Source organism: Oryzias latipes, chromosome 4 (assembly GCF_002234675.1).
Source record: "Oryzias latipes chromosome 4, ASM223467v1".
Classification (NCBI taxonomy): Eukaryota; Metazoa; Chordata; class Actinopteri; order Beloniformes; family Adrianichthyidae; genus Oryzias; species Oryzias latipes.
Window position 1 is genome coordinate 30,520,054 of NC_019862.2, and position 20,628 is coordinate 30,540,681.

General features: G+C 42.4%; 4 protein-coding genes across 5 annotated transcripts; 3 read left to right on the forward strand and 1 right to left on the reverse strand.

Annotated features, from left to right (window-relative positions):
* Positions 1-338: 338 nt before the first annotated feature.
* Positions 339-1,991, forward strand: fh (fumarate hydratase). The gene has a single exon (XM_004068354.4). The coding sequence runs from the start codon at positions 408-410 to the stop codon at positions 1,905-1,907; it is 1,500 nt and encodes a 499-aa protein (XP_004068402.1). The 5' UTR covers positions 339-407; the 3' UTR covers positions 1,908-1,991.
* A 258-nt stretch (positions 1,992-2,249) lies between these two features.
* On the reverse strand, positions 2,250-5,570 carry fam32a (family with sequence similarity 32 member A). Its single transcript, XM_004068355.3, has 4 exons — positions 5,361-5,570; positions 3,409-3,553; positions 3,079-3,132; positions 2,250-2,462 (listed from the first exon to the last, which is right to left on the reverse strand). The coding sequence occupies exons 1-4, from the start codon at positions 5,432-5,434 to the stop codon at positions 2,394-2,396; spliced, it is 342 nt and encodes a 113-aa protein (XP_004068403.1). The 5' UTR covers positions 5,435-5,570; the 3' UTR covers positions 2,250-2,393.
* A 40-nt stretch (positions 5,571-5,610) lies between these two features.
* mrpl54 (mitochondrial ribosomal protein L54) lies at positions 5,611-8,932 on the forward strand. Its single transcript, XM_004068356.3, has 3 exons — positions 5,611-5,819; positions 5,990-6,146; positions 8,597-8,932. The coding sequence occupies exons 1-3, from the start codon at positions 5,693-5,695 to the stop codon at positions 8,727-8,729; spliced, it is 417 nt and encodes a 138-aa protein (XP_004068404.1). The 5' UTR covers positions 5,611-5,692; the 3' UTR covers positions 8,730-8,932.
* Positions 8,933-9,116: 184 nt separating this feature from the next.
* Positions 9,117-18,768, forward strand: LOC101158686 (mucosa-associated lymphoid tissue lymphoma translocation protein 1-like). 2 transcript variants are annotated; one of them, XM_020702733.2, is made up of 16 exons: positions 9,117-9,322; positions 9,688-9,833; positions 10,481-10,647; positions 11,400-11,530; positions 11,719-11,875; positions 11,960-12,147; positions 13,560-13,656; positions 13,793-13,843; positions 15,535-15,609; positions 15,687-15,890; positions 15,971-16,223; positions 16,305-16,432; positions 16,514-16,663; positions 16,732-16,889; positions 17,960-18,097; positions 18,164-18,768. In XM_020702733.2, the coding sequence occupies exons 2-16, from the start codon at positions 9,697-9,699 to the stop codon at positions 18,593-18,595; spliced, it is 2,466 nt and encodes an 821-aa protein (XP_020558392.1). In that variant the 5' UTR covers positions 9,117-9,322; positions 9,688-9,696; the 3' UTR covers positions 18,596-18,768. The 2 variants fall into 2 exon arrangements, with proteins under 2 accessions (XP_020558392.1, XP_020558393.1); XM_020702734.2 differs by lacking the exon at positions 15,535-15,609.
* Positions 18,769-20,628: the final 1,860 nt, after the last annotated feature.

Consider the following 20,628-nt stretch of genomic DNA (forward strand, 5'->3'; position numbering starts at 1 on the left):
CTGAGGATAATATCTTTCTCAAGTTAGTCCAGACACGAATTGTATAGGAACAGTCAGTAAATATGAACTTATGCCAGTTTTATGGATGCAGCAACATTTTTTTTGACAAACATTGGGAAATATGTCTCTTAATACAAAAAGACAATAGTTTAAAACTTATTTTGGATAAAAGTTAAAGTCTTTAAGTTTACATTACATCACTGACGAAGCAGGATGTCATTATTTTGAAAATCCTAACTTTTTGGGGAGAAGTCTTCTCGAATGACAGTCTCAGCGGAAGTCCCGCCTTTCCTGCCTCCTGATTGGCCGATCTGTAAACAAGTTACAGATTTGTCCAATAGCAGGGCACAATGTGGAAAGCAGCGCTGACCTCCCCCCTCATTCACCTCTAATGCAAACGCGAAGCCATGTTTCGGTCTTTTAGAAGCGTCCAGCAGTTAAACTGCAACTTCCTAAATTTACAGAAAGTCCAGGCGAAGCCCAAACTCCTGTTCTGCACGTCCGGAATGGCCGCTTCCGGGTACAGGATCGAACGGGACACGTTCGGCGAGCTCAAGGTCCCAGCTGACAAGTACTACGGCGCCCAGACTGTCAGGTCCACCATGAACTTTAAGATCGGGGGGCCGAGCGAGAGGATGCCGATTCAGGTCATCAAGGCCTTCGGCATCCTGAAGAAAGCTGCCGCCGAGGTGAACAAGGAGTTCGGGCTCGACCCCAAGCTGGCAGCAGCCATCATCCAGGCTGCAGAGGAGGTTTCTGCCGGGAAGCTGGACGATCATTTCCCTCTGGTGGTGTGGCAGACTGGATCTGGAACCCAAACCAACATGAACGTCAATGAAGTCATCAGCAACAGGGCTATCGAGATCCTGGGAGGGACTCTGGGCTCCAAGGATCCGGTCCACCCCAATGATCATGTCAACAAGAGCCAGAGCTCCAACGACACCTTCCCCACCGCCATGCACATCGCTGTGGCCACAGAGGTCCACCAGGTTCTGCTGCCCGGGCTGCAGACTCTGCACAGCGCCCTGTCTGCCAAAGCAGAGGAGTTCAAAGACATCATAAAGATCGGCCGCACCCACACTCAGGACGCTGTGCCCCTGTCGCTGGGGCAGGAGTTCAGCGGTTATGTCCAGCAGGTGAAGTACAGCATAGAGAGGGTGAAGGCCGCCATGCCCAGAGTCTACGAGCTGGCCGCGGGAGGCACAGCCGTGGGGACGGGGCTCAACACCCGCATCGGCTTTGCTGAGAAGGTGGCCTCGGTGGTCGCCTCGCTCACAGGCCTGCCGTTCGTCACGGCCCCCAACAAGTTTGAGGCCCTGGCGGCCCACGACGCTCTGGTGGAGCTGAGTGGAGCGCTCAACACCGTGGCTGTCAGCATGATGAAGATTGCCAACGACATCCGTTTCCTGGGGTCAGGACCTCGCTCTGGCCTGGGGGAGCTCGTCCTACCAGAGAACGAGCCTGGAAGCAGCATCATGCCGGGCAAAGTGAACCCCACCCAGTGCGAGGCCATGACCATGGTGGCAGCCCAGGTGATGGGCAACCACGTGGCGGTGACGGTCGGAGGCAGCAACGGCCACTTCGAGCTCAACGTCTTCAAGCCCATGATCGTGAAGAACGTGCTGAACTCTGCCCAGCTCCTGGGCGACGCCGCCGTCTCCTTCACCGACAACTGCGTGGTGGGCATCCAGGCCAACACCGACAGGATCAACAAGCTCATGAGCGAGTCCCTCATGCTGGTCACCGCTCTCAACCCTCACATCGGATACGACAAAGCCGCCGCCATCGCCAAGACCGCCCACAAGAAGGGCTCCACCCTGAAGGCCGTGGCCGTGGAGCTGGGCTACCTGAGCGAGGAACAGTTCGACCAGTGGGTGAAGCCGAGCGAGATGCTGGGGCCAAAGTGAGGCGCCGACAGCCCAAGAACACTACAGAGAAGTTATACATGCCGTTAAAGTGTCCAAATAAACGACTTCAGCATCTGAACTCCTGCCATGTTTTTACGGAGTTTCTCTGAGACCTCCGCAGTCACAGCATCGTAACACTACAAGTTTGCACTTTGTGGCATCTGAGCACAGCCAAAGGTCCCACGTGTTCGCTGTACCATCCCTGCTGTCTTCACTGTCAGTCCAGGTTTACAATTTTCTGATGTTTCTCCAGAAGTTCATTAAATCTGAAACTAATTAAAAAAACAAACAAACTGCGGTTTATGTTCGTTTCTGCACGGCTTAGAAAAAAATTCAAGATAAAACAGTTTATTTTGCTGCTTTATTGAACACAAGGATTTACAAAAAAAAAAAAACAAGACAATTTTATAGTAAATAAATCGATCCAACCATCCCGAATGTCAAGGAGGAACCAAAGATGTAGAGGTACTCAAACACACGGTTCTTCTACTTAGTCCAGCTGACTTTGGGAATGTCGTAGTGCTCCGTCAGAGCGTCCAGGTGGCGGTTAAAGTCCTGCAGGTGACACAACATGTGGGTTAGTTAGCAACTGTCAGGGGAAAACATGAATATGATTAGAAAACAATGCAACACATTAGAGATTGTCAAACTAAAACACGCCGTCTACTGATTTACAAAAGTTACATTTAAGGATTTTAAACACCTCAAATCTCAATTTAAGGCTGGATGTAGAACATCAAACGCCAGTCAGATGCTTTTTGCTCCACCAACTGTGTTAAGTTCACGTCTTTCAGGAAACCATCCAGGGTTTCCACTAACCAGTTTAACCATCACAGACAGGTAATCCCTAAATTCAACCCATTTTACTGCACTAACAAGCTAGCAGAGATTTACGACCAAACATGGCTTCCTGGCAGAGCGCATCCTGGAAACGTTTTTTTCTGGAAAAAGTCAAAGACATTATTTGAATCCAATGAAATGTATTAAGGATCTTCCTGCAAAAAAAAACCTTGTTGATCAGGTTTTGAGTTTAGTTTTTGTTTTCCACAATGTGTCACAAACAACAAATCGCCTAACAATACAAACGTGGAACAAATGAAGTGACAGGCTCCGCCTTCAGCAGCAGATCATGGTTTTAGGGGGCGGAACTTCCTGCTCCGCGGCGTCTCACCTCAACTCTGTGCTTGTGCGTCTTTGATGCTTTCTTCAAAATGCGCTCCATTTGCTGCACAAAGACAAAAACACAACAAAACTTACATCAGTGACACACCTGCCATCCCTTTAATTCTTATTTAAGTCCCAACAAATACGTAAAAAATACATTATTGGTGAAAATTAAACACTTTAATGTTACTACTACATACTTCAATTCAAAAAGGTGACAAAATGATAAAATACATGATTCTATTTTGCATTTCTGCACAAATCCAAACAGTCTAGATATTAGATTTTTTCTATAAAAGTTGGGTTTCATGCACTTAAACAAAAACATCAAACTTACTCTTTTCTCTTGCATCTTATCAAATGCAATTTGTGCTGGCGTCCTTTTGTCCACGTACGCTTTCTTAGCTTTTGTTTCTTCGTCGTTCTGGCTGGTGGCAACCTGCTCCAGGCGATGCTTGCTCTCTTTATTCTTCTTCTTCTTTCTGAAACGAACAAAACAGAAACAAGATTTCTCATTCATGACAGTAAATGTACCTCGAGGCTTTATCTTCACTTCCAGTTCATCTTCACTGAAACAGACATTTTTTCATGTCACATCAAAACGCCTTCCCTTCAATGACATTATATCACATAAACATCACAGTAAACAGGAAAGAAACTGGCGTTTCATGAATTCCTGTGCTGAAGCAATTCCCCATAGCAGATATCACAGTATAATCTGTTTATTTCCCTTTAAGGTGGCGAAACATCCTTAAGGCGTCCGCATTTGTTCATTTGGAAGCCCATTAGCTTCCACTGAGTGGTTGCTGGTCTTCTACCTTGAAAGCTTCACACGTTAAAATAGGTTCAAAACAAATTCTCATTTGTACCCATCATACCAACAACACATACATTTCATAGGAAAACAAAGCATACGTCAGAGTTATTGTAAATATTGTAAATCGTCCGTATATCTTAGTGATTTTTATTATCAATAAGCTTCGTCCTCCCTGGGAGTGGATTCCATACAACAGAAGATGTAAATAGCACTGGTCTTCTCGTACAATTAGATCTCAGAACAGGAACAATCACAAGACACGAGCTGACGAGTCTGATAGTGAAGACAATACCCACTGTATGATACTACATGCATTAAGACATAGAAGACTGAGTGTTTTGTGTTTTACCAACCTAAAGCCGGTGTGCATTTCATTGGCATTAGTCCAGTAAGAGCAGCCAAAAACTGCCCTGGCAGCTCAATTTTGGGCAGGTAGTCTTTTTTTTTTAGATGCCCCTGAGCAGCACTGCACCAAATGACCGGGCAATAGTCAAGATGTGACGAAACCAGAGACTGAAGGTGGACAATATGGCGCCAAGGCAATCCCCATGCTTATCTTTGGTACTTTATGATTGATCCTCTGTCCATTAGAGCTGACCGTCCAATTTGATGCCCAGGAGCTTCGTGGTTCAACCAAACTATTGGCAACACTCAAATTCAGGAAACACATGCATTCAACCAGTATTTTGTACCAAAAACAATGTCCTGATAGGATGAGCAGCATAGGTGGGTAAATTACAAAAAAAAGGGTAAAAATTGTCTCTACCAAAACTACTTGTTTTGCCTTAGACTTAGTATGATTAACTATTCAAGAGAATAAAAGATCAGAACTTCAGCAATATCTGTTAGGCATAGATAGACATACTTCAACTATGATGCTCCAAAAATAGAAATATTTTTTTTTAAATTGCTTTCTTCGTGTGGCCCTTTTGTGTTATTTTATAAGTGTTATGTCTTGTTACTGTGTTCTAAATATCATCTTTGCCAATCAAGCTTGTGTTATTTAAAGAAACATTGAAAATTTTCAACATTTATTTATCAAAAAATATAATCCAACAAACACACATTTCTTTACTTCCTTTTTGTGAGTAAATGTACTATTTTAGTATCGTCAGTGTTACCTAACACTGCAATGGTAGTAAGGGTAGTTTTAGCCATTGTGTCATTTTGTGTAACCAGCCGTCACGTGACTTACGTGAGGGGCTGCTGTTGTTTTGGTGCGGCTGAAGTTAACTGACGTTCAAGAGAGCCGAAAATCGAACAAAGAAACAAGACGGACACTGCTTTTTGACTACAGAAAGGTTAAAGTATCTTTTATCTAAAATATTCATAAATGTATTACTTAAACACGACACAAACGGGTTCGATGCCAAGCTAACGTCGTTACTTCAAATGGTAACGTTACGTTTAAACGTATCGTTTTATTTGAACGTCCCTAGAATCTACTTTAAATAGCATATTAGTTGACTTACTTTTTTCCCTCCGAAACAACTCCTACTCCCTTTAATTTCAAGGCGCTTTTCTGGATCGTCACGTATTCGGACATTTTCTAGAATTTTTCCTCCCCCGTCTTCTTCTGTTGCTCAACGGCGGAACTCAAACATGTTGAGTCAGTCACCAGTTCCGCCACCTGTCGGTCAAAAGGGGAACAACAACAACAGAGAGAAAAGCTGCAGTACATGATGCCATCCACACGAGGGCGGTAATTCAATGTGACGGAGCGAGGATCAAACCGGAAGTCTGGAGAGTTATGAATGTCAAACAGGAGCATGCTGCCTGTGTTCGTTAGAAAACCACAGTAAAAATGTTTGCTCCTAGCGTTTTTTGGCTCGCAGCCCATTCTAAGGGGATCGCACGAAAAGGCACTACGCTTCTGAGTAGAACAAACGCGTTACACTTAACGCAGTCCTGTGGATATGCCAAGAAAGTCGGTGAGTTAATCATGGGATTCTTCTTGCTTCACATGAATGATTTGATTCTGTAAACACATCCCGCAGACTCAACTGCTAAACAGTATTTGGTTGTTTTTTCACTTATGTCAATACTGCACGCGGATACGATCGATCTCTATAGTATTTAAATGACTTGTTTTCCTTTCCAGCGGCTAAAGGCAAAGGCAAAGGTATGGCCAAGGAGGACCTGAAGGGTCCAGAGGTGTGCAGAGACCCGCTCAGACTGACGTCATATGCAGTTGGAGCCAACATCCTCAAGCAAGGAGAAGATCCCAAACTAAAACCTGCAGAGGAATACCCCGAGTGGTGAGTAGATCTCTTCTTCGTGGTAAAATATCTATTCAACTGTCATTTAATATATTTGGATAAAAATGTTTGTCATTTTTGTGACCTTCCCTCTTTCCTGTGGAATTCTGTGCATTAAAAAAAGGTTTATTTCAAAGTTGTGTTCAAATCACATCAACTAATGCGCCATTACTTTAAAAATCACTACGGCCAGTAAAAAGCAAAACAAATACCAATAATAAACAAAGAATTGTAACAGAATTCAGAAATTATAATTCCAAAAAAGGGAGGGAAATACAAATGAAAAACTTTAGAAATGTGAAGTAATTTCCAGAAATCAGGATGAAATGTTACATTTTGAAAAGGCCTTACATCAAGCAACATCATCTTTTTTGAACTTATAAGTTCATTATAATGTAAATTCTCCACAAAAAACAACCCCAAAGTGGTTTTTTGATCAGTTAACACATTTCTGAGTATTCCTCGAAAGATCTGGGGCCTCATTTATAAACGTTGCGTACGCACAAAAGACGGCGTACGCCACTCTCTACGCAAAAGTTGAGATTTATAAAAAGCAAACTTGACGGGAAAATGTGCGGTCCTTCACGCAAGCTCTGACCCAGGCGTACGCACAAAAACGGGTGAAATGAGAAACGGCGACACCGTCGGCAGATGGAAGAAACACGTGAAAGTGAAAATGACAATCCTGCCTCTCAGAAATAACATGAAGACTTCACAAAGCAAGTCTGACAATTAACAGCTACACGAACACCCGTGTGATCGATCAGCAGTGAAACAAACAAAAAAAATCAAACAAAAATTACAACAGAAATTCAAATGAACACATATTTCCAAAAAGAAAAGTGAAATATGTTCTGCAATATTGGCATGTTGTGCAATTCATCCTCATAAATAATATAGTTAACAGAACGAAATAATGTACAAAACTGATATTCTCGTCAGTGTGTCCGTCTGGCGGAGCAGATATAGGTGCAGACAGACAGATGGATAGATAGAGAGAGATGCATTAATTGTCCACTGGGGAAAGTTGTTTTCTTAGTAAAACATTTCTTCATAAGCTACAGAATTATGGTATTCATGCATATGCCTTTAGTTTGTTTTATTTTTGATAAAACCATGTATGGCGTATGTCTCAACCATTCAGAAAGCAACAAGAAATTACATTTGCTGAACAATTTCCCATTTCCACGTGGATTATTACCGACATCTGTAGCTTGTCAGATGTAATTAAATAGATGGAAATAAAATGCCCCATCACAATGCGTAATGACGCACAATGGCTGATCTTACGCTCTAGAAGATGTGGCAAATGGAAGAATTCGGAGTGAACGCAACTTTAGACAGCAAGACGACTTGCTGGCAAACGAAGACGAGTGGCTTATGAGCCGGTTCTGACTTCCTCCAGCCGTCCTGTTGGACCTCTGCAGGCTTTTGGGGGGGTGTCACCCCGTGCATCTGGCGCGTCGTGTCCCCCTGCGCCTCAGTCACCACTCCACTTAAAAGGGATTCCCCAATTATTGCCGCCAGTCTCTCATCAAGAGGGGTCAACTCCGGTGTGTGTACTTCTGGATATGAAAATGAACTCTGGAAATAACTCATATTTCATTTAAAAATAGTTCCTTAGTGTGTCAATGGCAGTATGTGATCATATAAATGGATATAGGTTACTATAAAAGGCTGAAGAAAAGCAGGATACGGTCCTTAAGGTGCAACTCACATCATCAAATCGCTCAACGCAAAGATCAGTACAACTATTGAAAAAGAAAATCAACATTACATTTGAAAAATCAAAACTAAATTACAGAAAAGAACAAATACAATTCCAAAAATGAAGCGAAATAAAAATGAAACATTTCGTAGATTAATTTCTAGAAATCAGGATGAAATGTTAAAACCGAACACAGCTGATTGAATCATGATTATATCTATCCTTAATGTCAAATAACTTTACATCAGCTGTTTCCCATCATTTATCCGGTTTCTCTTTTTGTTTTTGACATTCCTGGAAATTGCTTTTGTTTTATTGAATTTCTTTTTACGTAAAGCAGAATAAGTAGGTACTATGGGACGTCGCTGATCACCGTGTGATCTTTAAGGGATTTATTGGTGTGAGTTGGTCTTCAGGGCCACCGTACGTTACGCTCTTTCTATTCTTATAAAGTGGAGATGAAACAAAACTATTCAATGCGTGTCACTCACTGATGACACGCGTGACACTTTATGGTGCGTTTAGGGTCACTCATAGTTTTTTTATGTAGAAATGACTCATGCAGTACGCAGACACAGATGAGTGGGTTCAGTGTAAATCCCTAGTACTGTCATACATATATTGCTGTATCTTTTAATTGTGTTAAAGTTATATTGAAGTCCACTTGAGGCACACAGAAGGTGAAATGGGATTTACAGTTTTTATGCGTTTTGACTCGTCTCTCCTTGTATTTCATATTCAGGTTGTTCCAGTTGAACTTGGGAGACGTCAAAAGGCTCCACGAACTGGAACCAGACAGCTGGGATTATTGGAGTCGCCTACGGAAAGAAAACATTTGGCGTTACAACAAGCTGCATAAAGGGAAGAGCTTTTAGCTCAGAGCCTGAATGACTGAAAATAATAAAGGCTTCATGAAAAATGTCTGTTTTTAAGTCTGGGGACGGATGCAACAAACTTTACTGCCAATGACACATTTGTGTTTCAGGTTCTGACTTTTTGGTTCCTGTTTTTGTCCTCCATAATGTTTGTGAGGTGATCAATCCAAATTTTAAGAAATAAAGAGAATTAAATACATGATAAAAAAGGTTCTCGCTGCCTTTGAAATAGTTTGATCATCTTTTAACATAAAGAAACTTGGATCACAAGTGTTTGGGTTTTTTTCTCCCTTTAAATCAATAAAAAGTTGAATTTGCGGCAATATTCCTGATTTATTGCGCGACCACAGATTGAGGAACTGCCATCGTCTTAGTATTACCTTTTATGAATGGCGTTGCCATGACAACGCCCCCATGCAAATATGCGTTCACGGGCGAAATGAGGAACCGAAATGAGAAGCAGAGCATCGGGGGGACGAAATCATGCAACACTGGAAGAACGATCCGGTGTAACGAGCATCGGTGACGGCGGCCGCTTCATTCCGGTGCCGCGTGTCTGAGATTCAAGCTCCGACCTGCACGTGACTCTGAAGGTAAGCTGAGTTTTAAGGGATAAAAAAGTTTACACGCCTGTTCAAGGCGGAAGGAGCAGCCTGGCGGCATGTCGACACCCAGATGTGAGGCTTGTTCTGAAATACATGTCACGCGTTTGCTTTAGTTTTTCGTCTTAAGTGCTGAATTTCTGTGCCGCGTGCGCAGCTCGGCCGCGGGGAATCCCCGCGTGCTGTTTACTACCTGTAGTGAACCCGGTGAACCTGCCTGGAAAAGCGACTGACGATCACCGCACTGCTGTGTGGAAGCTACCCAAAACCAAGTCCCTGCGGCGTTTAAATACAGCAAGAGTGTTCCCATGTTTGCTTGTCCCCACAAAACGCATTTTTGTTTGTTTATTTATAAGAAAACAAAGATGGATGGGTGCCACATGTGCATCGATGCTTTGAAAGAAGACGTGTTGGCCAAGTTGTCCCAAATGTTGGATAATTCTACCTGCGGGTGGAGGCAGCTGGCCACTGCCGCGGCGAAACACCCCAGATTCCAATGCAGGTGAGTCCGTGAAGTCATCACTACGGTGGCCGAGAGGTGCAAGACACGTTTACGTTTCAGATAGAACAGCAACAAAACCCAGTAAGCGATTACCTGTTGTGTTTCAGTATTTGTTCATTTGTACTGGGATTTGTTGTTGTATCTCTAAATGTAAACGTGTCTCGCACCTCTCGGCCACCGTACATCACCCTTCCTCGCAACCCTCCTCGGAAATTAACTTTCTTTTTATTTCTTTTTTTTTTTTTGTGGGAGAGTTTTCTTCCCCTTGACTCTTCTTTTTTATTAAACGTTTGTAAAATACAATACAAAAGAAAAATCATAGTTCTGAATAAAAAACAATTTTGTTTTGACCTTTTTAAAAAATCTTAACTATTAGAACAAAATTATAAGTAATATTAAAACATTTTTAAAACAAACTGGTGTTCAATAATAACCAAATAAAGCAATCACAGAAGGAAATGAATATGTAACTAAAAATGGAAAAGAGAAAATAATAAAAAAATAGAAATGCGAGAGTTAATTTATGACACTAATCCACGAGATTTACAGATGTTAATCGGTTTTTAAGATTTTATATTTTTTGAAGCAGGAATTAATCTGAAATATTGCTGCAGTTTCCACCCTCTGACTCCTCTTCCCTCCTTCAGTGAGAAGGAGATGACCGCCTGCTCCCTCCACGTGCTGAACGCGGCCGGCAGCCCCGCGCGCTGCTTCCTCGCGCACCTGGCAGACCGCCGCTGCCCGCTGGACTTCCTCAGCCGCTGCCTGACGGAGATAGACCACCGCGAGGCCGCGCAGCTCATCAGCACCACAAGTAGTAGAGCACAATGAGGAAAACCTGCATTTGTTATGGAACAATAACATTATTTATTTGGTTTATGTAGTGTAAAAACAAAGAAAAAAAATGTTAATATAATTGAAAAAAAAATGTGATGATTATCACAACATAAAATCACGTTTAGAAGAAGATCATCTCGCTCTATCTATGCTGCAGCTTGTTTGTTTACAATGGAACTCATTATTTCTTCTTCTACTGTCATTTCCGGTATTTTCGAGAGTTTTGCACAACCAATGATTTGTTCCGACCGAAAGGTGGCGCATGTAAACGTTTGTCATAATCGGATAAAGTTTTTAATGGAATCAGTTAAACTCTGATCCGATCAAAGATATTTAGCACATGCAACAGCGGCCAGTGTTGAGAAAAATACACGTCATTACGTTTCCATGACAATTAAGCACTTCATTTGAAGCTTTTAAGTATTTACAAAAACTGAATTATAACTATATACTATATTTTCTATATTTTTTTACATCTGAGAGCTGCACAAAATAAAAATTCCGCACAAAATCCTTTCAAAATAAAATACACCTCCTGCTGCACCACATTTACTTGCATTAAAAGTATGTACTAGTAGATTAAGTTTTAGCCTTTAAAGACCCACTCCAATCATCTTTCCAATCAGACATGCATGAATAAATTCATTCATGCTGAACTTTTATTCTTAACATCTGTTTTCTGTTGTCTTGACATCAAATTAGTTTGCTTCCTTCTTCCCTGTGCCGCAGTGGCAGAGCTGATCAGAATCACGGCTCAGCCGCAGTCGCAGCACTCCAGGCCTGGAAGCCGGGTGCTGTTGACCTGCGGGGCCTCAGGGCCGCCTGGACTCACCTATCAGTGGTTTAAAGGCAACGAAGAGGTCAGTGCAGCGCTCTGGAGATGTGGGGTTCTGGAAAGTTAGGTTTAGGTGTTTTCATTTTCACATTTTATTAATTTAGCTCAAAAGTATTATTTTGAAAATAGTCGATTTTGTATGTGATGGTCATCATTTCCTGAAAACAGTGTTTTTACACTGCTATATTATAATATATTTCAACATTTCTTCAGATTTTGGATCAGACGGGAGGCTCGCCACAACTTGTTCTGTTTCCTTTAAGTCCAGCCCATCAGGGTCACTACATCTGCCGGGTCAGCTATGGGGAGAGGTACGTCTTCTCCCAGTGGGCTCACGTTGGCCTGGTCTGCTCTGCGGGTTCAAGTCCAGGTCTGTCTCCTCGCCCCCTTGCCTTAGTTTCCCTTCTCCCCACAGGAAGTGATGTAGACGCCGTGCGTGTGTTTGTCCCGACAGGCTGCAGCAGCAGTTTGTTTCCGGGCTCGGTGAGTGGACTGCAGGTCGTGCTGCAGCCCCAGTCCCAGGTGGTGTCTGAAGGCGCCAAACTGCGCCTGGAGTGCCAAGCAAAGGCCAACCCCCCCGCCCAGGTCCAGTGGTACCACAACAACAAACCTCTTCCTCAGAAGAAGACTCCTGTACTTGAGGTACGGAGCGCCTTCGCCTGCATACGTCCTTTATTTACACTAAAAAACGTAAAGAAGTTCAAGAATCTTTTCAAAATATTTGAATTCCTTTAGTTTATTGAGATTTCTGCATAGAATTCAATTCAATTTTATTTCTGTAGCCCAAAATCACAACAACAGTCGTGTCAATGGGCTTCGTACCGGTAATTGTAAAGTAAACATAAAATCTTAAAGATCATGAATACATAGAATTCAATAGGAAAATTCTAAACTCCACTAACTAAGCAGACTAAACTGGGCATCCCTGCCCCTAGACCCTCCTTCTCAGTAAGGAAAAACGGAGTCCGGAGAAAAAAGAGGAATCCAACATTATCGGTGCAACAAGAATGGCAGCATTATCAGATCTTTAGATCCAGATTCCAGCTCAGACGGGGAAAACAAAGACAGTCATGGATCTATTTGTCTGACAGCGCATCATTAGAATAGAGCGCAGCAGGGAGTTTTTCTACTCCTGAATCATTTATAAGCATAATTTTCTCTATGTACGTCCTCCATAATCAGAAAAATGTCACAAGAACACGTTAAAAACACCAAAAATGCAATTTTCATGGGAGAGGTCCTTTAAGAACTTTACATGCGAAGCAAAGATTGCAGTTGTGCATCAGATGAAAATAATACCTGCTTTAAAAGTTTTGGAATAACAACAAACTGACAGGAGATTAAGTCTTTATTATTTTGCTCAGTTATTTGACATTTAAAAATCCTAACATAAAATACATAATAAAGCCGTATTAAAACATAATTATTTATTGATTTGATTTGATTTATTTCAAACATTAATTGTAGAGAATGTAACAAAAAATTACACAGATAAATCAAATTCAGAAATAAAGAAAAGCATTGAATAAAAACAAAGAAACATTCATCTAATGTAATCATAATTAGACACAAAACACACTTTTATTCATTAAAAATAGTACAAATAAACTAACGTCCAGTAGGTTTTGATTTATTGCTTGAGAAGGAGTAGGAAGAAGCTCATTTATTTGCATTTATTCTTATCGTTACATTTTTCTTCAAAGCCAAGCAGCTGGAATGAAGGGAGAACGGATGGATGTGGCTCCAGAGCCTCAGGCTGCAGATCTAGAAGATGTTTCTCTGCTCATTCTAGTATCTTCTTAAGTTCAACTTGCTGATGAAGAATTTGGGTTCCGCGCTGTAAAATCATTTCTTGACGTCACACTGAGGGTCCTCTGAACTGTCACAGATCACTGATGTGGGAGGACCATTCAGACTCTCAAATGACCTCTAGACGGCTCACGGTTATGAACTCCGACACGTCGCTGTGACACAGACCAAACGTTTTCTTCTCCTCAAATGACCGATGACGGCGTCGGGTTTTGAGGTTTCGCTCTGTTTGTGGTGTCTTGCAGATCCCCTGTGTGACCACAGAGCACAGAGGAGAGTACAGCTGTAAAGTCTATAATTTGTACCATGAGGTTTGGACCGACGCAGCAGCAGTCAACATTGGTGAGGTTTCTTTTAACCCGCAAAAACACCCGTAACTTTGCTCTTAAGTAATGCCAACAGCCGCGCCGTTTGGCATCATTTTTGAGCGATAAACAGACGTGCACATCCACTGACCGCCCCTGTTTCCCTTCTGCAGAACCAAGCTCAGTCCCAGGTGCCTCCTGGGTCGAAGTTGAAGAGGATTTCGGTATGTGGTCTTTCTGTGAGACCCGTGTTCTTGCAGCTCGGTTCATATTCTGTAGAATGAGGTCATTTAACCCTTTCTAGCACCCTACTTTACGCGCTCCTGAAAGGACAAGCTGGCATCGACCTCAGAGAAGCTCAAAATATTTCTTGGTATGAATGCGGTTCCGTCAAATTCCCAAGATCCAGAATGTACTGGTCATCAGAGACCAGCCTTCATCTTGATCTATTAGCTAATGAAATAGCAGTGAATAGATTCCAGAAAGTTCTAAGATACTTTTTGTGACCTAGATGAATCGAGATCCGATCATCTTTGGATCAAACACACAGTGGTCTTTCATGTACAATGATGCAGTTTTTAGCCAAAATCCTGTGTCGTTTTCTAGGACGTAGTTTCTGCAGAGTGGCGGGAGTTCATTAGAAATTCACCTCTGAGTTATGGGCGGGACTTTTGGTGCGGAACAACCCCGCCTCCCTTCCCATCACCCATAACTGAGAGCTCTTTGTTTATGCTCTCCTGCTAGCTTACAGCCCATCACACGCCCAACCTCACATTACGTGAGCTACAAAAATGGCGAGCAATATGGTAGCTATCCAGCCGTACGGTGCTGATCTAGATTCCAGCTCAGACAAGGAAAAAAAAGACGTTCATGGATCTATTTGTCTGACAGAATGGACGCCACAAATATGTTGTTTTTCTGATTCACAAAAGTTTCAAAGGGGCTTTTGTCATTTGCACAATAAGGAAAAGAGACACTTAATTTGCTGTTTGCTCAAAATGCCAAAAGCTTAAAGGATAAATAAAATAAGATAAGGATAGGGTAGGATATTTACTACATATCTGAAACATTCACACCCAATATGAAATATATCTGTGCATCAGTAAATTACTAAATCTATATACAAATCAGCGGTTCAGCCGAGAACAAAAGAGACTTTCATGAGCTAAACAGTGTGATGTTGCTGAATATTAAGGTGTAAAAGCAGTGATAATAAACAATAAGTCTGTGCAAAGGTGCTGTTTGTTGTTCCAGACTCCCGTCAGCTGTTAAGGAGTCTGATGGCAGAGGGAGTCTGGTGGTCCTGCCCTTCACGCTCCTGTACCTCCGACCCGGGGGGAGGAGAGTGACCAGACCTGGCTGCGGGTGGGTGGGGTCCTTGATGATGGAGGCAGCTCTCCTGGGGACACTGTGCTTGTAGAGGCTCTGCAGTGAGGGCAGAGGAGTCCCGGTGGTCTGTGACGCAGTCTTCACCGCTCTCTGCGGGCGTTTGCGGTCCGTGGCGGTAGAGCTGCCGTGCCACACTGTGATGCAGATGGTCAGGATGGACTCAACAACGCAGCTGGAGGGGTTGCTGTGGATCTTTGGGGACATGCCGAACGTCACATGCCAAACGTCCTCAGCCTCCAATTTGAATGAAGAATTACTCAGAAATGCAATTTGAAGCTTCCTGTTCTTTATAGATGTCTTCCTTCATCAGAAAAAACATGTTAAAAACCCCAAAGGCCATCGAAGTGGATCTTTAATAAAAAACGTTTTAAAAAGCTGCTCGATTTGATAGATTCATGAATGAGACGGCTGCGCTGGATTTAGTTTGTTTTTCATTTAAACGCTGCAGTTGATCTCATGAAGATTCTGTTTGTTGTGAAGGAACATAGCAAATGTTAATATAATATTTTATTACTAATGTGTCCAGACTCAGAGGACGACAGCAGATCCCATCCTCCACAACAGACCTCTGAGGAGTCTTCATCAGCCAAGAATTTCTACGGTGAGTCTTCATGGAACTCATTTTTGGTCAGACAGACTCTTTGGTTCGTGACGGCAGCGGCTCCGTCCCTCACACAGCCACAGACAAAGTGGCGCTCCTGATCGGCAACATGAATTACCTCCACCACACCCCCCTGTGCGCGCCGATCTGCGACGTCCACGAGCTCACCAACCTCCTTAGGCAAATGGACTTCAAGGTGGTTTCTCTGCTGGATCTCAGCTGGCAGGAGATGCAGAACGCCGTCGCCGAGTTCTTGATGCTGCTGGACAAAGGCGTGTACGGTCAGTTCTGCTGGCCGGACAAAGGTTGCACGATGAAAGCAGGCGGTCTTGAGGGACGAAGGTTTCTATCTCCTCTCCAGGACTGCTGTACTTTGCTGGTCACGGCTATGAGAACTATGGCAACAGCTTCATGGTTCCTATTGATGCACCGGCCTCCTACACATCGGATCACTGCTTGTGCGTACAGAGCATCCTCAGCAGGATGCAGGAGAAGCAGACCGGACTCAACGTGTTCTTGTTGGACATGTGTCGGCAAAGAAACTTCAACGATGATGTCATAGTCCACCCGGGACCGCTCCGAGTGACGGCAAACATCGTGTTTGGCTACGCCACGTGAGTCAGTCTGATGTACCCTGATGCGTTTGGTTTTCCTTCCGTCTCATGATGTGCGTGTGTGTTACCCGTTTGGCTCAGGTGTGTTGATGCTGAGGCGTATGAGGTGAAGAGAGAGGACACGTCCAATGGCATCTTCATCAGCTTCCTCAAACAGCGAGTGTGTGAAAATGAGAAGGTCACCGTCATGCTGGACAGAGTCGGCGAAGGTCAGTGAACTGCAGAGCTGGGTCGCTGCCGTGTTTTCGTCCACATGTGTATTTCTGTACACGCACTTGGACTCTTCGCAGACATGGGCCGCTGTGCGATCACACGGGGAAGGCAGGCTCTGGAGCTGCGCAGCAACCTGTCCGAGAGGCGCTCTCTCACGGACCCAATCCAGACTTCTGACGGCTCTGCTTCCCAGTCCGCACGAAACCATCAGTGGGCCGTTGCTCACGGTATTTAAACCTGGAATTCCAACACAATTTGCAGATTTCTGTGAATTCAAAGGCCTCTTTTTTCCCAGATTTACCTAAGAGCCAGTGCCTTCACTTCGACTGTGGAGTGCAGGTTCAGCTCGGGTTTGCAGCTGAATTCTCCAACGTCATGGTCATCTACACTCGGATACTCGTGAAACCTGAAGAAGTAGTTTCCTGCTCTGCTCAGCTCACAGACTTTGCAGAGGTGTGTTCGCTGCTTTCATGACAGTTTGGAGTGAATCACGATTTTAAAGTAGCTCTTGACAGTCGCAATAAATCCAGTCACTGCATCCAACTGGGTTACGATGATGCTTCAACAGTGATATGTCATCATCTCTGAGGAGAATCCTTCTGCACAAATTTACTGGTGTTTCAGTCAAGATCACGACTGCAGCTCTGCTGAAGACGTTTAAATCTGGCCATCTTCCCACATATATCAGCGTTTTGCTTCCATCTGATACGCTGAGCGGATGACAGAGCAGAGGGTTGGTCTGCTGGGCTAAAAAATGTCCTGGTCCTGTTTAAAACAAAAACCAAGATTTGTAGGGTTTTTAATAAACAGTCATATAAGTCCCTTTTAAAAAAAAACCTGTTTTACAGAGGATTGTCTCATTGCAGCGAATGTACTCCAATGAAAACCTTTAAACAATGTAAATCAAAAATGGTACGTTCCCATCGTTGTACTTGAAGTTTTCCTTAACCCTGGAAAACCCCACAGCTACTTTCTTCTGGGCTTGAAACTTAATTGATTTTCAGAGGAAAATTCAGGGTACAATGCTCTATTGCTGAAGGAAAATGAAACTTAAAGGGTTATAATTGGCACAAAAAAAGCAAGAAATTATCAAAGTTGACCATAGACAAAGTGAAAACAGCCCATTAACAAAAAAGATATGTTTGTGAAAAATGCCAGAGCTGGGTATCCAACCAGGCCGCTTCTGCACCAAGGATTCCCCATGGATTTCAATGGAGGCAGAAATCCTGGAATATCTGGAAAAGTTCAAGGATTTGAAGGACCAAAAGTCATAACTGGAAAAAGCTGAAAGAGCTGAACATTTGAACAGTTGAATGGATAAAATAGGTGAATAATTGTAGAAGGAGTTAAGTGGCATAAAACAGGGGAAGATACTAGAATAAAGAAAGAGAAACAGGAAAACGATTGATTGGAATAAATAAAATTGTGGTCAAATTTGATTCGGCTGGTCGTCTAAGATTTACTTTCCCTCCAAGCAGTCTGTTATAGTTGGCGTGTCAAGATGTCTGCTTTTTCACTGACAGGATGTGGACGTTGATTTGAAGAAGAGCAATCAGGATTGTCTAATTGAGGCAGGAAGTCTGGGCCTCATTGAAGAAGAACTTCCTTCTCCTGACGTTCCCAGTCTTTACACTCGCATCTGCAACCTGCAGAGACTTAAGGTCGGATCCCTTTTTTTTGTGCCAGACTGATTGGATTTGTCACTCTAATATTTCCTGTCCGTGCAGAAGGAGCTAACGTTCACCGTCTGCCTCCACTACACCTACTCCAACATGGACGAAGAGATACAAGAACGGTTACCCGTGTTGGTGGGCAAACCTCTGGTCTCCAAACTCAATCTGCACGAACGTCGACCCACCCGCAGCTTCTCCACGAACATCAGCCTGGACTCCTTAGGTTTCTCTGAGTGTTCTTCCTTCGCCTTCGCTGAAGGACCGGCGCTTTCTGGATCCATGTCCAACGCCTCGTCATTTCCCAAAGAGACGAGCAGAGCCGACTCTCCGGCGAAACTCAGAAGTGACAATGTACCAGAAGAGACGGACTGTCCAGAGTTCTTCCACACCACTGAACTGCTGGTCTCCAGCAAGAGTTTACCCCACACTCAAGTAAACGAGACAAGCTACAGATTCAGTGACATGTGCAATTTCCATTCTTTATAAACTGCATTACATTACAGCCTTTTCTGCACCATCTCTGCTGATGAAACTGCAATTATTTCTTTCTAAAAGTGTCATTTTAAAAGATTGATTTACTTTGAAATTATTTAAATATCTTGAGCTGTAAAAATTTTTGATAATCATCTATAATTCATCTATAAACATTCTAATTTAAATGAATTAATAAAAAATAACTTAAAGCTTTTTAATCATTAAAAATAAGCCAAATATACAGAAACACAAAAGCAGTAAAAAAAAAAACATACATGTACTTTTGTGATTTAAATGAGAAATTGAAAAATCAGTCGAGGTGCAAAGAGATATAGCATTAACCTCCATAAAAGAATTTAGGTTAACTTTAGTTTGAGTGTTAAGATAAGGGTTTTTTTGTTCAAAAGTTTTTTTACTGTTGTAAAATCTTGTCATGAATTTATGTGTAAAATAAAATTCTGTTCATAGTAAAAAATAAACTCTTGTTATATTTAACTTTGAGATGTTTTCCCTGAAGGTATGAAAAAAGTAAATATTTTTGCTTTAGAGTTTATTCCACTAAAAAAGGTAAAGTTACATTAAATGCAGAAAACATATGTACATTTATATAATATTTTAAATGATGTCTCAAGAACAGGCAGATGGCTGGATCCAAATGCAGCAGTTTTATGAGCTCAGCTTAAAGTCCACAAAGCTAAATCAGGGTCAGGAGTCAATAACAGGCATAAGATCATCAGAGGACAGACAGGATGGTCAGGATGCAGGAGAGAGTCGGGGTAGGAAACCGGCATCCGAAACAAACGCTCAGTACTGACAGCAGAGTGGCACAAACAATACTTCACACTGAGTGAGGCTCAGTGCTGCTTAAGTATGCTCTGCTTGATTAAATGAATGAGAGTCAGGTGTGCGGCATCCAGGAAGTGCACACTGGGGCTGCTGGGAGATGCAGTGCATTCAGAACTCAGGAGATGGTTCCTGCTGGTGATCAGAGGGAGAGAGCTCGGACTTCTGACAAACGACTAACCGGTTAATTTTTTTATTTTTACGATCCAACCAGATCGATCTGTCTGAGTCAGAATCGAATCAATTCAATCAAATCATTTCAAAATAAAATAAATTGATTGTGATTGATATCGGAAAATACCATGTGGAATGATACATGGGTTAGGTTTATTTACTGAAACATAAAAACGACCAAGTGCTTCAGTGGACAGCACACGTTATGCAGCAGAAACTGATCAACCATCATTCCAGTCCAATGTGTGGACAGACTTTGAATAAAGTCATGTGACCATCCAGTGTCTAGAATGTTCTGAGAATGTTCCCTTTGGATTCTTTGGATGTGGAAAAACAACAGTGGTGAACTTTAGGAAACTAACATGTGAATGGATTTGACATTCATTCTAGTTTACTTGTTTGTTTAGACACATATTTCATTTACACTTGATGATCTTGTAAGAAATAGAAGAAATGTGGAAAGCTTCACCTGCTTTTTATCTCAGAGTCTCACTGGTTGAAGTTTGGCCTAAAGATGTCCTGGATCCATCTTAGTGAATCGGATTGTTCAAAATGAACCAAATCAACTATGAATCATATCGCCAACTACAAATTATGATACGTATCGATAAAATGAATGGTTTCACCTCTAGCATAAATGAATAAATATTGACTACAGTTTTCCTTAATTCAGCTTCAAACTTTTTAGGACTGCAGCTTTTCAGGGTTCTATGCATTAACTTCTGCAAAGACAAGAAAAGCTGTTTCCAAACTGCTAAAACTGCTGATAAAGTTCTAGACAGGTTTGGTATGGAACTGATTCTGTAGCATAATTAAAAATAAAAGTCAAAACCAGAAATGCTTTTTCATTTTCAAAATGAAGCTGCATTTTTTTGACTCAAAATTAAAATGAACAAGCAATCCACCAAAATGCTTTTTCATTTTCTGATTAAAAACGGCTTATTATGTGTCATAATTAAAAGGAAAATGCAAAGAGGGGATTGTATTTTCATTTTAACATCCACCCTGCGAACATTGTCGCATTATTC